This window comes from Stegodyphus dumicola, chromosome 1 (genome assembly GCF_044657685.1).
Source record: "Stegodyphus dumicola isolate Sdum_Otavi_A_Nest chromosome 1, ASM4465768v1".
Lineage (NCBI taxonomy): Eukaryota > Metazoa > Arthropoda > Arachnida > Araneae > Eresidae > Stegodyphus > Stegodyphus dumicola.
The window spans coordinates 287,181,267-287,196,080 of NC_140768.1; the positions used below are offsets into that span (position 1 = coordinate 287,181,267).

A 14,814-nucleotide genomic window follows, 5' to 3' on the forward strand; every position below is an offset into this window, starting at 1 on the left:
AAATATTTATAAGTATTACAGGAAAAGAAACAAGAGTTTTTAAATTTTTAAATGCAGAAGCAATTTGAGTAAGAAACATTCAAAAAGGTTAATATAATAGGCAGGGGAAAATTTTAATTTATTTAATGTTTTTATTTTATTATGATCTTTTAGATTTCTTCAACTTTTTTTTTTCCCTTTTTTGGAATGAAGCTAATGTTATAAAAATAAATAAATGTAAACAAGTGCCATTAAGTAAATGACCAATGTGAACTAGTTCTACAAACATTACTTTCACATTACATTTTCTGCGCTAGCCGAGCTAGGAAATATAAAGCGTACAGCAAGACAATTTCAAATATTTTAAGAAGACTGATCCAAATTAAATTCGATGAAACTGCCTTCTGGTGTGTATGGATTTGAAAAGAGTTAAAGTGCGATTGCTCTGAAATTGCAGAGTTGATGGAACGCTGAACAAAACTGAAGTAAATGTTTGACGAAATGTAGAGCAATCATGCACTTAGATTACGCTACATTACATTAAAACATTTTATTGAATTTTCTGTCTTGCAATTCCTTTGTGTCATGGCAACGATTTCGAGAAGTTAAGTGCGAAACAAGAAATTAAGCCACAGAAAGTGGGTTAAAACTGATCTGATTTGTATGCAGCTTGGGTTCTCAAATGATTTAGCAGATGCCGTTTTTTTAGGGGGGGAAGGAGAGGGAAAACTGTAATAAATTTCAAAGAATCCAACCCTGATAATTATTTTCTATGGAGGTTTTTTTCGAGTTAATATAAAAATTTTATTTCTGTGTGTTTCCGAAAAGTTAAAAAGTATATATAGAATACTAGATAGATACTAATATTAAAATAATATAGGAAGTTCAAGGGAAATGAATTGCAGCCATAAATGTAAATAAAAAGATTTCTTTACCTTTTTGCATGATTAAAGAATTTAAAAAATTAGCGGATAAGAAAACTCTATTTACAAATTTAAGCCACTCTGAAAAATGTTCCACGATTAAGAGATAATTTAATATTCTCCTTTTTGTGTGGATATTATTGCATAAAGTATGAGGAATTAAAAGCATTCTTCTTATGCTCCATATGCTCCCATGTGCCTATGTATAGTGTAAAGGTCACGACATTGATCTGATAATTCGAAAACAGTGACTATGAAAGCTGACTATGTGACTATGAAATTAAAAAAAAAAGTGACTATGAAATTTAAATAATTTTTCTCAGAAATCCTTCTACTCCGTTTGATTCCATTAAGTGAGACGCTAAAGAAATTATTTTTATTGATATACAGTACCAAAAGTAGATGCAGTTGAATATTCAGTCGTTGAAGATATTTGTAATATTATTATGTGGCATAAATACAAAATATCATCATACTGATGTCACATACTATTTATTAGTTATGAATTTAACAGGACTTTAAGAAATGTGTTTTGATTAAAGCTACAATGTTAAATACCGTTTGACACATAATATACACTAGTCCTATCTCCTGAAACGCCGGACAATACTTATACCTCTTTTCCGTATGCCTTCGTGGTGTAACTGGAAGCCCACTCGACGCGTATTCTGGAGATTCGGAGTTCGAATACCGGCGAGGGCACTGCGGATTAAGAAATCCTATTTCCAGTTCTCTGACATCGACAGAAATCCAGTTTTCCTGACGGAGGATGATCTTCCACCCTCATAATTTGGCGATTAGGTCCCTTAATCCTCAGTCGCCCTTTAAAAGGGGCAGTATGTCTTTCTTACCGCCTTCTAGCATGCCTTCGTGGTGTAATGGTCAGCACACTGGGCGCTCATTCGAGAGGTCCAGGTTCGATTTCGGTGAGAGCATTGCTCATTTTTCGTGTCTCCTGGATCCAAATAACCTATTATCTCTGCTGTCAAAACGATAAATTTAAAACCTTACAACCCGTTTTCGCTATTTTATGACTATTGCCTTAGTTTTCTACCAGACACAACTCGCTAGCTGGTAGCATTAGTATTGAAGACAGATGGTAACAAAGGGGGGGGGGTCAACAAGTCGAGATGTAATTGCCAGTCTTTTCTCCTAGACTTTCGCTTTTATTTCAAACTCACTTCATTTATCTCTTCTAATGGAGTAGAAGAAGCCGTAGAAGTACAGGACGTAATTTTATATAAAAAGAAAACCCATTATTTTAAATAAAAGTTACAAAACTGTCTCTTTTTTTTTCCTTCACTTGTCAAAGGGATTTTTAAAAAAATTCTTTCATCATAATTATTGGGAGACATTTGACTCCCAATGGCATTGCAAATGCAGATGTCTCATTAAGCACAGCTTCGGGAATAGGACCTCATACAGCAATACTTTTCTGTCTAAATGAACAACAATATTTCTGATATTTTTCGAGACGATAAATAATAGCGGTTTTTGCAAATTATTAAACAGCTCTTTTCGCACGCCATCTGGTACACGAGGGGACGACGAAACACACAGTAACCCAAATAATTACTTTAATGGCCATGCAATATATTATTGCGCCTTTTCTATATTTAATCACTCACTAAAACAGCTTTTTGGGGCACCCTTCAAAGTCGCATTTTATACTTGGTTTCAGCGTCAGATCGTTACATTTTTCAGCCTGCTCTCTGCTTTTTAGTCCAATAAACATATCTTATTGTTGTATAGGCCATTAAAACCTCTCTACCGAACTTTGGCTTGGAAATTTAAAGCTTAAAAAGTACTTAAAATAATAATATAATAATTTTTATGTTACGCAGGCAGTTATTTAAATATCCGGCATACATAATTTTGACTTGCAAATATCTTTCCGATACAATGTTTAGAATAAGAAGTATTAGCCACCAGACGGGAAGGGAAGCCTACTGCGATATCTAAGAGCACAGGTTCGAATCTCGGAGAAGCTATGAATGTTTGTAAATGTTCAGTGTCCGTGCGGGGTGGGGATAACTTAAACATGCGGCGGGCCCTCGGACTCTTCCTCCCTCGCGAGGTGCTCTCCTTCAAAACTGGGGGCGGAAATGAGAGAAGTCGTACTGTCACTTGTATAGTGCTCAAGGCTCTTGCCAAAGACAGGCGCAATCTTGCATTACTTGCCACGAAATTCATTGTGGGCTTGTTTTGATGTTTCTGTGAGATAAGTCCCAACAACATCAAAAGTTTATCTGTATGTTTTAATAATTGTCTATCTGTATGTCACTGATTATAACATTCCAGAGCATATTCCATAACAAGATGTTAGTTTACAGTACGGCCGCTTGACAGTCGTATAGTTTACAACAATCACTAAAACCGTTAAAGAGATAGCTACGCTTGTATATGGTTTTGAGCTATTGGCTCTTAGAGATAGACCTCAATACGTATTGTTGCGTGCTTACGGGTTCTTAATAGATTGAATGCACAAGTCCGATAAAAGGTTAATACAATTTTTTCTTATCAAAAGAAATATACGCTGAAATTTTCCTCTAAGATATTCGTACAAGTGTTCACAATATCACGCAATACAATCAGTAGTTATACTTCTAACTGCTAAAAACGTTAAAAAGCAGCTCAATTCAAAGAGAAATCTAATCCGAACTGAGCTTGCAACAATAACAACACAGCAGCTAACTAAACAACTGAGCTGAGATGACTTCATAATTGACCGAGCTATTGCGAAGAGCAATGTTGCCGGTTCCAGAATTAAAGCCCAAGGGAACTTAAGATAAAGAAATCCGGACGTGGAGGAAAATCTCAGATGAAAAAACGGAGAAAGGGGGAAGAAGAGAAGTACCAAAAGGAGCAAGACAATCCAATCGGACAAGTTCGCAAAACGTGACGAGCGATCATAGCTTTCAAGGAGAACCCAAGACAATGCAAATCAATGACAACAATATGAGAAGATACACTACAGCAGTAGTTCCAATGACAAATTCAAATACAATTAAACAACCTCAATCAATAGTGCTAAATACAACACAATACAAAACAACTATATACAACACAATTTAAATACAACTATTCAACGCAATACACTACAGCAACTCAACAACAACCTAAGCAACCTATTTACAACAATACTATATCATCACAATGCGAAAAATCTCACAGCATTAGTTTTATCAATCTCCAAGAATAATATTCAAGCTACAGAAGAACTTCAATCAAAATCAGATGCATTGGAAGTATAAACAGCTACCAATTGAGGAGCTAAGTGAAAATGTTGTCGTCTCCTCCCACGAAGGTGTGAGCTGCAAGTGGTCTGACGCTTCTATTTTCGAAGAGAATTTCATAATTAAAGACTTGGGAGTAATTAACAAAGTCACATTGCACAGCTTTGTTGAAGAAATTTTCATTAGATCTTCTGATGTAATCTGGAATCCTCTCAAGTTTTAAGTCTCTGTATAAAAGTTTATTGCGGATAAGGTAGTGTGAATCAGTAATAATGCGCAGAAAATTGTTTTGCACGACTTGTAATTGACGCAGTTGAGTTTGAGTGACCGTGTTCCAAGCAGGAGCAGCATAACAAAGTATCGGTCGAATGCAAGTGTTTATATGTTTTCATATATGTTTTTTGGTACGCAAGCTAAGATTTGAATATTTTCCAATGACCGGGAGAAATCTTCATATTATGCCCATGGCTTTGCTCTTGACACTATTAATGTGGTTAGACCATGTGAGCCTTTAGTTCAAGATAATTCCTAAGTATTTGGCCTTTGTGACCAGAGGAACAGCTTCCTGAAAAAGGTAGAGATATTTAAAAGCAATGTTTTTCTTAGTTTTGCTAAGAATTAAAAGTTGTGACTTGCTAGCATTGATTTTTACGCGCCAATTTGTGCACCAGTCTTCTACAGCATAGAGGTAATTTTGCATTTTGTCTATTGCATGATTAGCTTGGATGGATTTAATTGCAATCGCCGCATCGTCGGCATAACATGCTAACAGAGAGTAATTGTCCAAACCAGGGTGAGGAAAATCTGATATGAGCCGAGATGTTCTCTCTCTGGGCTTTTTATAGCTTTGAATCTGTCGCGCGTGATAGTTCTAGCATTTTCTGCTTCTCGAGTTTCTGGAAACCAATAAGAGGATGGAATTATGGTTGCAGCTAATATAGTAGGCAATTACATTTATTCAATTTCAACATAAATTAAGAGATATCCATTTATTCGATGTTAAATGTACGTTCTTCTGTATTTTTACTTCTCTAGCATAGCTTTCTCGCTTTCGTGTGGTAAAAGTTTCTAGAATTTTTTTCTGTCATTCTATCTTTTTAACCTTCCAAATTTTTTTTTATACGTTTTTTTTTAACGTTTTCCGTGTTACCTTTATTTATTAAATATCATATTCTTGGCAATTAAACCATAAAATTCAGTTCAACACCAATATCACAAAATATTTTAGATATTATTATTTAGCAAATCTTTAGAATTTTCGATACACTCTCACGCGATGGAGATAATCCCCCCCTTAGTGTTGCCATAGCTCCCTTTGAAATCATTGAGTTTGTTAATCAAAAACTCGTTAAAGTTTTACAAAATAGGAAATAGATAATGAAACAAATTCCGAATTTGGGATTCCAGATGCTCATATTGGAATGGAGGATTACCTTATTCAAAATTGGATGTCTCTAGGTACCGTTGTATTTTCACAGTGCAAGAAACATACATAGAGCTACGCAGATTCCTAGTTATTTAACTTCTTTAAATATAATGCAGGCGACAATATTGGATGGCAACAATTTGAAATGTGAACCAACATTTATAGTGAACCGACGCGAAATGCCAAAACGAAATTAATACCTCTAACGGCTTAAAAAAACAGGTAACTTCAGTTTCTGGTACTTTCTTTTTGATAATTTCTCTATACTTTCTTTTAGTACATGACATAGAAAAGCCATTAAATTTGAAATAAATCTCTCCGATAGAGGGTCGTGTTATAGCAGTTTTACGAAAGTTAAGTTGGAAAATCAACAAAATGAACTACAGTTTTCCTAGTAAAGATTCGTAGATATTTCATTTGTTGTATAGAACTTTTTCCGGTAACAAATATAGTAACAAGAATTGGCAACATTAAACATTCGTCGCTTTCAGATATCCAAATCTAACAAAAACCTCATCCGAAATATCGTAGGAGGTCGAAATTCCCGCACTACGAGGTAAACTGAAACCGCTTCGTTCACGTGCAAAGCAAAACAAAGAAAAACAACCGAAAACCTGTCCACTGGCCTCGAAGACTTCCGAACCGGGTCGTGACGTCACAAACGCTCGCACACTGAATTGTTGGTTCTCGTCTCTCACGCACACTCAGCCAGTTCCTTGCGGGCACCCGCTCACGTTTTTTGAGATACCAGCCTTATGTGCATTTTCACTGCACGTTGCCCTCACGACTACGACTCCCAGAGTGCTGTCGGAAAACTGCCTACCAAATCACCACGGGGGTCGCAGTTGAATCTACTCTGGGATGTCCCGCTGAACGATTAATTGCGACTCTTGGTCGTCTTGGAGAAGTTTCCCTGACTGAAAGTTTCCGCTTTCTGGTTTATTTATTGACTTACGGTCGGGAAGTTATTTGCGGAAGTTTTTTCCTGAAAGTTAGTTAGTGTGCGCTGGAACTGATTTTTATCGATTGGTTAACATCTGAACACATCATGTCCTCAGTGTAACTAGAACTATTTTGGAGAGCTTCTTGTTCCAGCGCGATGGATGCCTTAAGGATTATTCACTCCCTGGTATTGGCCACTCTCTTCTGTGGTGTTCTTGAAGTGAAAGGTAAGGAATTATTAGTTATTTTATTTGAAATTTCTTATTTCAACTAAATCAGTGCAAGACCAGTCTGAAATTTTATTGAAAAATTCAATTGTGCTTTTGCATTAACTGCGATTATTCTATGATAGAGTCAAATGATTTTAATGAAATTAAAAGACAAATCAGATCTAGATTTTAATAACTATTCGGTTGTCAGAACTTAACTCACACTGTGGAATCAGCAGCCAGCAGAGTGTTTTAAAAACTATTAGCAAAGTTGTATTTAATTAGAACAACACGATTGTGTAAAAGTAAAGTTTCCTTCCACGAACAGGCAGAAAATTTAGAAAGAATTTAAACGCAAAATTTTGAGGAGATATCAGAAAAATTCGGATTATTTCGTGAACTGCAAATTATAAACGAGGAATAGTTAACGGAACGAGCTTTAATTGAGTTGTTGTTATTCTTCCTGTATGCAATTGTAATTAAATAATCGGGTCCAGTATCGCGTAAATGAGAAATATTAAATACACTCCTTCATTTCAAATTCACTTAGATCAAAAACGAATTTTTATTTACGCGATTGAAAATTAATGAGGATAAGTAGAACAAAATTGGTACATAGATTACAAAGCACTATGAGGTAACATCAATTTTCTGTATGCAAAATGCATAATAAAACTCATGTTTATTTTTATCCGTCATTTTTGGGGAACAAATTCTTAATTAAATTGCAAATTACTTACCTTCCTTTAAATATAGATTATCACTTTAGTATAAAAAGCAATCAATGCTATTATCTGGTGCTTAGTTGTATGATGAAGAAATCTCTTTCTTTTGTTTTTCATTCCAGAACAGTGGTTTTATTATTATTATTTACGCCATCTACCGTAAAGTCTTTTCTGATGACATATGGTTTTGAGTTATGTTAAATATTTTATTCATTTATTTATCCATTTGTGTTGCATATTTTTCTGCTTTAAACAAACGTTAAAAATAGAATCTAACAATAGATGTATATGTTAAATCTTTTACTGGTTAGCAAAATTCAACTTTTGATGTTGGTTTCGAATGATAAAAGAGTGCATTTTGAAAAGTAAACTATTTAATTTCCCTCCTTCAGAAGCTTTCTGAGGTTTTAACCCTAAAAGAAGCCTTTGAATAATTATGCTACTCGTCTTCCTAGATGTTGCCATTCTTTTTCCTCAAAATTATCGAGAAATAAATGTTACACTTTCCTAATCATTAAAGATACTGCATAACACTGCATATATGTTATTGTGTTGCTATATATATAATTTTTACATTTTGTTTCCATCATAAAATTTTTTTATTATTTCTGTTTCCTTTGTTTAATTTTGTAACGCATTTCACATATGTTCAAACAAACTTTAATAGCGTTTTTGATAGTTACTATTCATCAGTCCAATTTGATTTTTATATTCCGAACTTCTAAATTAGTTTAGTTGCATATTTACTTTATTTAAGTTACAATAATATTGAAATACTGTTCCTAGGAAGTAATAATTAAATTCTAATCTTAAATAATGTGTCAATAAATCACAACATGCTTGAGCATAAAAAAGGAAAGAAAAAATTCCCTTCCGTAAATATGAAGAAAATCGAAGAAACAGTTTACACGCGAAAGTTTCGCGAAGGTGTCAGAAGTATTTGGATTATTTGGTGGAGTGCGAATAGTGTTGACGAGTGAATCTTACTTCAACAGGTATTTCTTTGTTGAAAGAGTTCAAGGTTCTAATGTTTACACTGGCGAACAGGCAGTGTGATTTTTGGATATTGCAATTTAAGTTTGTAATCGGTTTCTTAATTGATGTCAGTCAATAAACTGATCTCTTGTCGCTGCATAATTAAATACAATTAATATTAAGAATGTCTTTTCTAAACTTTTTAAAAAACTAATTTTAAAATGTGAACGAATCGGTATTTCCTCATGAATTAATAATGCACTTATCTAAAAAGTTTATAATTCAGAATTCTCAACTTGATTTTTCTGTTCTAATTAAAACGTCTTATATAATAATGACAGTTACGGTCTTGATAAAAACTCAAATTTTCTGAACTTATCGAGATAAAAATTTAAACTTGCCTTATAAGGTATTTCCTCCTTCCTTTCTGCATGCCTTCGTGGTGGTAGATGTTGATTCTTCACCACCAGGATTTGGCGACTGAGTCTCCTAATTCTCAGTCTCCTTAAGATATTTTCTCCCGCCTTCCTGCATGTCTTCGGGCTGTAACGGCCCATCTGGCGCATATTCGAGAGATCCCGGTTCGAGTCCCGGTGAGGGCATTGCACACTTTTCACGTTTCCTGCTTCAGAAATAATTCCTAATGACTCTACAGCTTATCCATATCGTGATAATAGTTAAAACCGGTTTTACATATCTTGATGCGCTTTTTGCAATTTGCTGTACATAACAGGATACAATTTAAAAACTTAACAAAATGTCATACCATTAGCTAATGATGTATTCATCTAAAATATTTATGATTAGTCCTTTTCAATTTTATTTTTTTGTTCTCAATAACACATTTTAGGAAAGGACAAATGTAACTCATGGCCAAATGCAATTCATGATGAAAATTTTAATATCTATACATATCGCGACAGAAACTGAAACTTGTTTACACATATCGTGAGGAAAATTGAAATTTATCTATCTATCTATCTATATATATATCATAATAATTGTTAAAATCTCTTTACATATCATGATAGCTAAAGTTATCTTTATCTATCGTGATCGGCGATGCACGTTGAAATTGCTTACGCATAATGAGATACAATCTGAAACTGTCTACAAATGCCGCAATGCAATTTTAGATAAATTAGCTTCGTTCTAAAAACTATTAGAGTTTAAAAAAATCTGTTTTATAGGGAAAAACGTTATAATTTATGAATTGAAATAGATTCAATGGAGAATAAAACTGATGCAGTTAGTTTGGACAAAGGCAGAAGGAAAAAAACCTTGAAAACAAATTTTTTTTACCACTCGAAATATTTGCTATGAATAAAAATGATTGCGGAAAATTTCAGCAACGTTAGATCCCTTTAAAAAAAAAGGAATTTATGCACGTTTTTTAAAGAGACCATAAACTCTTGAATATCGACTAAATCGCGATTACTGCGACTTTTGAGTAATCAAGTGTTCATGAAAGTGTGAAGGCAATGTTTATGATACTAGTTCTCAATGAGTCCAAATTTCTGAGCCTGCTGCCGTATATTTGTTTCGAACTAGCTTCATTTCCATTCACATCTAGTAATTTTAATTATCTTTTATATTATGTTACAATTTAACATCGTTTTGTGACTTCTTCAAGGGTTTTAAATGTCTTCCATCTAGGTAAGTCTCGTGAACTTAGCCATTAAGCGAAGTTAGCCACATTTCACAACAGCTATGTATGGATGGGAAGTTGCACTCAGGCCTAAGTCACTTGTTGACAGGCGCGATCTTTAACAAAAGTTAATGATGCAATGTCTGTCATCTTTTAACACCTCCCATTGTTTTCATTAAGCGATACAGATAAAAATTCGAACATGAGGGTGGTTACTAGTCGGCGATGCGTAAAAGCTTCTTGCTTTATCTTTGATATTATAAAATCACGTAGCGTTTCAACGTAACAAAATGAATCATTTTAAAAGTAGGTTTATCTAATCTTCTTAAAAATATTTTGCAAGAAAGTTTTATTTTTTAACTTAAATATGGACAATAAAATACCTTTCCGATACTCTTTAATATATCGATTGCAAAATTTTCCGTACACTATCGTTTGTACTCTAAAATAAAATCGAATAATGATAATCGAAATTTTGCAGTAACGCTCAGACTTACGATCCTATTTCTATCGATATACGTAGATATATATATATACATTTTTTCATGCAGTAAAACTTTCTTAACTATTTTAATGTTTTTTTATTCACATAATTTAACGTTCAGAAAAAAAAAATGCAAAAATTAACGCCAAGTTTTAAAATATAAATCCCTTTTGAGTGGAATTTTATTTTTCTCAAGGAAATTTAGATTGTAAACTGCAAAATGTTTGAACAAAATTAAAATTAATTCAAATTAATTTTAATTAGTTAAAGTTTAGCTTTATGAGTTGGCAGCAATAACTATATTTATTTAGAAAGAAAGAAACATTTATTTGTAAGAATTTATGTATATGTATACATATGTACACTAAAGATAAAGAGCGTACAAGATAAAATTATATCTGTATTTTAAATTAGCTCCTTACGTCTTCTTACTAATTCGGTTATTTTTTCCCTACCCTAAAAAAAGTAATAAGCTTATAATAAATCTATCTGAAGTGCTCCATTTCTAAACTGATCCCTGTCATTTGATCGGTGATCACGAACTTTGAATATTGCTATGCTGAATATTAACAAATATTATTGATAATAATGATTATGAAACTGAATAATTACAATAATATTGAATATGAATAATCTAAAAAGAGAAATGCGTAAATAGCAATAATATTATTTTAAATTATTAATGATATAATGTATGTAAATTAGGCAAATGATTAATTAGATGAAAAAACAATAACAGTGATGCACGGAGTATTGGTTCGAACTCACAAAGGAGTCTTTTTACTTTTGATTACTTAAACACTAAAAAGGTTCGATTTAGCTTTGGTTTATTTGATTACGGAAAAGCACTCGAGGGCGATCTCGTCTGAGAGGAGGAATATCTTGGTGAAGGACTTTCTAAGGGAAACTGGCTCGTATACACGTTACACAGGGAAAAACCACAGAAACTCTCAACCCGTTCGATGGGATTCGAACTCGGAACGAACTACCAGTGTTCAGCGATTTTACTGCTCGGTCGTTGGTGGGAAACACTAAATAGGAACGAGGCCTTTTTTTTAAGTAGCTGTTTGAACATCTTTTAATTATCAGTAAATCACTACACTTATTCTTTAAACGAAACTTAAGATATGTTAAACAAAACTTAAGATATATTATTAAGGTGAAGTAATTTAATAGTACTACAAATAAACAAATATGTAAACAGAAAACAATAACAAATAAATAAGTAAAGCAATGGTCGAATAAATTAGCAGCAATAATTTGAAGTCTTCATAAAACCCATCATAACCCAACAGAACTCTAGAAATAAAACAACAGTATTCCAAACGCTACGCATTCAAAATGTATGCTCAGAATTAGTTGACTTAGGATTTCTTAAATTTCGAATGATATAAAACTTATTTTTATTTCATTAATAAATTGAAAATATGAGTTGAAAGGGCAAAGAGTTTAAAGAGAATAATATATACAAATCAAATCTCAAACTGATTTTAATTTATTTTACATTTTGCAATTTTGGGTGAGCTTGTTAAAAAAATCGCGTATCAGTTTTCAAAATTAGATTTTAAACCAGTTTTTAACCTGGTTAGGAAATAAGTTTTACAAAACCACATAACTTTCCATTTATTCAAAGCTAAATTATAAATGATTGTGTTTCTGGAAGTTTCCGCGAATTATTTTAATCGTGCTAGAGTGCAAATTAATTAGGTATAAAAATTTGTGCTTATTGTTTGCTTATATTTTAAAACGCTCGCATTTACGCTGCCCAGTATCCATATTTTCTTTATATATAGAGAGAGGTCATCAAGAATTGTTTGATTTGTATTTTGATTTTCCTTAGATTAAAATATAGAACCAATGAAATAAATTTAGTTAACTTTTAATTTATGTGTGTGTGGTATTTACATCAAAATAAATACTTATTCAACAAATTCAAGGCGTTGTAGCTTTAAAATATATTCGGCATAATTTAATCGACAAACTTAGTTTGAAACACGATTTACCGTAAGCGATACGTATTTCATAAATTTTAAACGTAGCCTAAAAAAAAAAAAAAAAAATAGCTTAGTAAAATATTGCGTCATAATAAAACAAATGAATATGTAATTAAAATTAAAACACCTAATATTTTATATCATTTAAACACAGATTTCAATTTTAATAACACATCAGTCCCACTTACTCAATAATTATATATGTAATACTGGTATTTGTTTAAACTAACATATAGGTTTTATCCTAAAGTTAAATTATATGTTTCGTGTATTTCTTCGTCAGAAAGTTTTATTCCACACTTTTATTCCACTCAGTTAAAAGAATATTGTTATTATTATTATTATTTTAAGTTCAAAGGGGCTTTGTCCTTGAAGGACTATTGTTTTCGGTTTGCGATTTTGCGTCGGAAATCCATAAACGGCGTATCACTTTTCAAATTGTTGCCATCAAATACTATCCTCCTGTACTATATTTGAGGAAACTAAATAATGAAGAATCTGCATAAATGTATGTATGTTTCTCGCAATGTGATAAAAACAACGGTACCTAGAGCCATCCAATTTTGAATGACGTAATCCTACTGCAAATATAGGCATCTGTACGCCCAAATTTGAAATTCGGAATTTATTTTTTATCGATTTCATATTTTGTAAAACTTTAACGACTTTTGAGTAACAAACTCAAGGATTTCAAAGCGAGCCATGGAAATGTTTTACAGAAAGAAACATTTTTATCTCCTGAGCGCGAGACTCTGTATCGGAAATTCTAAAGATATGCTCAATTTAAAACTATTTTGCGACATTGTTGTTGAAATGAATTTTGTGGTTTAAGTGAAAAGAACATGATATTTAATAAATCAAGGTAACACACAAAATGTTAAAAAAAAGTCCCCTTTGGACGTAATTTAAAATCTGAAACCTTTCAGATTTTTTTTCTCCTTTAAGTCATAATGTTTACATTTTTTCCCTATTCGCAAATTAAGGTTTTCCTCGATTTCTTTTCCATTTACATTCAGTGTAATGAGCAATATAGAAGAACGAAAAGTGCTCGCTCCAATTACATTGTTCCGAAACCTTTGTTTCTTTTATTTCTTTTCTCTGGATATTTTCAGCTCTAATTCGTTAATAAGAGTTTCACCTATGTTATCGCAACATCGATTTTGCTGTAGTAACTTCTTGTGCCATTTGCGTATGTTGATACACTACACATTGAAACAAAGCATCTAAATCGTAAAAGATGTTTGAATAATTCATTTTATTTATGCCCAACCTGTGGTCTCAATTAATGACCCATTAACCGAACTCGAGTTAGTTTTTACGACTGTGAAAAGTTCTCCTGTGGTAGACGGAAGCACTGTCTTTCCATTTCCTCTTTGTATCCTTTAAAACCGCATGCGGAACTTTCAAATACTTGTTTTACTTTATATGTTTAAAAGTAACAGAGAAAATTTTAATTGCTCTCAATAAATACATAATAAAAACGCGATGAACGAAATGATGTAAAAAGCAATTTTTGAATAATGTTTTATCAAAATATTTCTACTTGTATGTATTATTGTTTCGTTAACTTCTTTCCGCCGGATATATTGATTTTTATTCCGCGGGTAAAAATTCCCCGTTAATTAAAAATAAAAGTAGAAAATTGCATGCAGAATTTGTAAGCATTTATTTTACTTGCATGTAAAAATGTTTGCAAGAATCACAAGTTTTATAAAATATTTTGAACTATACTACAGTTCTGTTCATTTTTTTAAGTGAGACATATTAATTTCTTGGCGAGTAAAAATTCCACTTCCATTTCAAAAAATAAAAATAAAAATTGAAAAGTACTGAGGTACTTTCAAGTATTTATTATATTTTTATGTAATGAAATTTATGTAAGTGAAAACTATGCATAATTCTTCATAAAAATCACAAGTTTTATAAAGCATTTTGCGTCGTACTAAGGTTTTTGAATAGTAATTTTTTAATCAGACATGTTATTTTTTGCGAATAAAAATTCCGATTTAATTTTTAAAATTCAAATTAAAATAGAAACAAGAAATAAAATGGCTGAAAGTTTTGAGATTTTATATTACGTTCAAAGGGATGTGCATTTGAGCTAATGTCCCTCTGGGCAAAAATTATTTAAAAACCGCATTTCTTCTGAATTTCCCGGCAGACAATTTCCCGAGATGGAGATAATTTTTTTTCTCCGTAGAGTGCTGCCATTGCTGTAAGTACCGTTGTTTTCTTACAGTGCGGGAAACATGCATACATTCATGCAGCTTCTT

At 32.4% G+C, this 14,814-nt stretch overlaps 2 protein-coding genes across 2 annotated transcripts in view; one reads left to right on the plus strand and one right to left on the minus strand.

Annotated features, from left to right (window-relative positions):
- Positions 1-9,325, minus strand: part of LOC118205541 (uncharacterized) — a 208,359-nt gene extending 199,034 nt beyond the window's left edge. The window contains exon 1 of the mRNA XM_085808265.1: positions 8,817-9,325. Within this exon, the coding sequence (XP_085664391.1) occupies positions 8,817-8,981 (165 nt within the window). The 5' untranslated portion in view covers positions 8,982-9,325. The remainder of the gene's footprint in view (positions 1-8,816) is intronic.
- The window catches only part of fw (CUB and Sushi multiple domains furrowed), a 180,939-nt gene continuing 172,389 nt past the window's right edge, over positions 6,265-14,814 (plus strand). Inside the window, exon 1 of the mRNA XM_085808259.1 lies at positions 6,265-6,733. Coding sequence (XP_085664385.1) covers positions 6,664-6,733 — 70 coding nt within the window. The 5' untranslated portion in view covers positions 6,265-6,663. The remainder of the gene's footprint in view (positions 6,734-14,814) is intronic.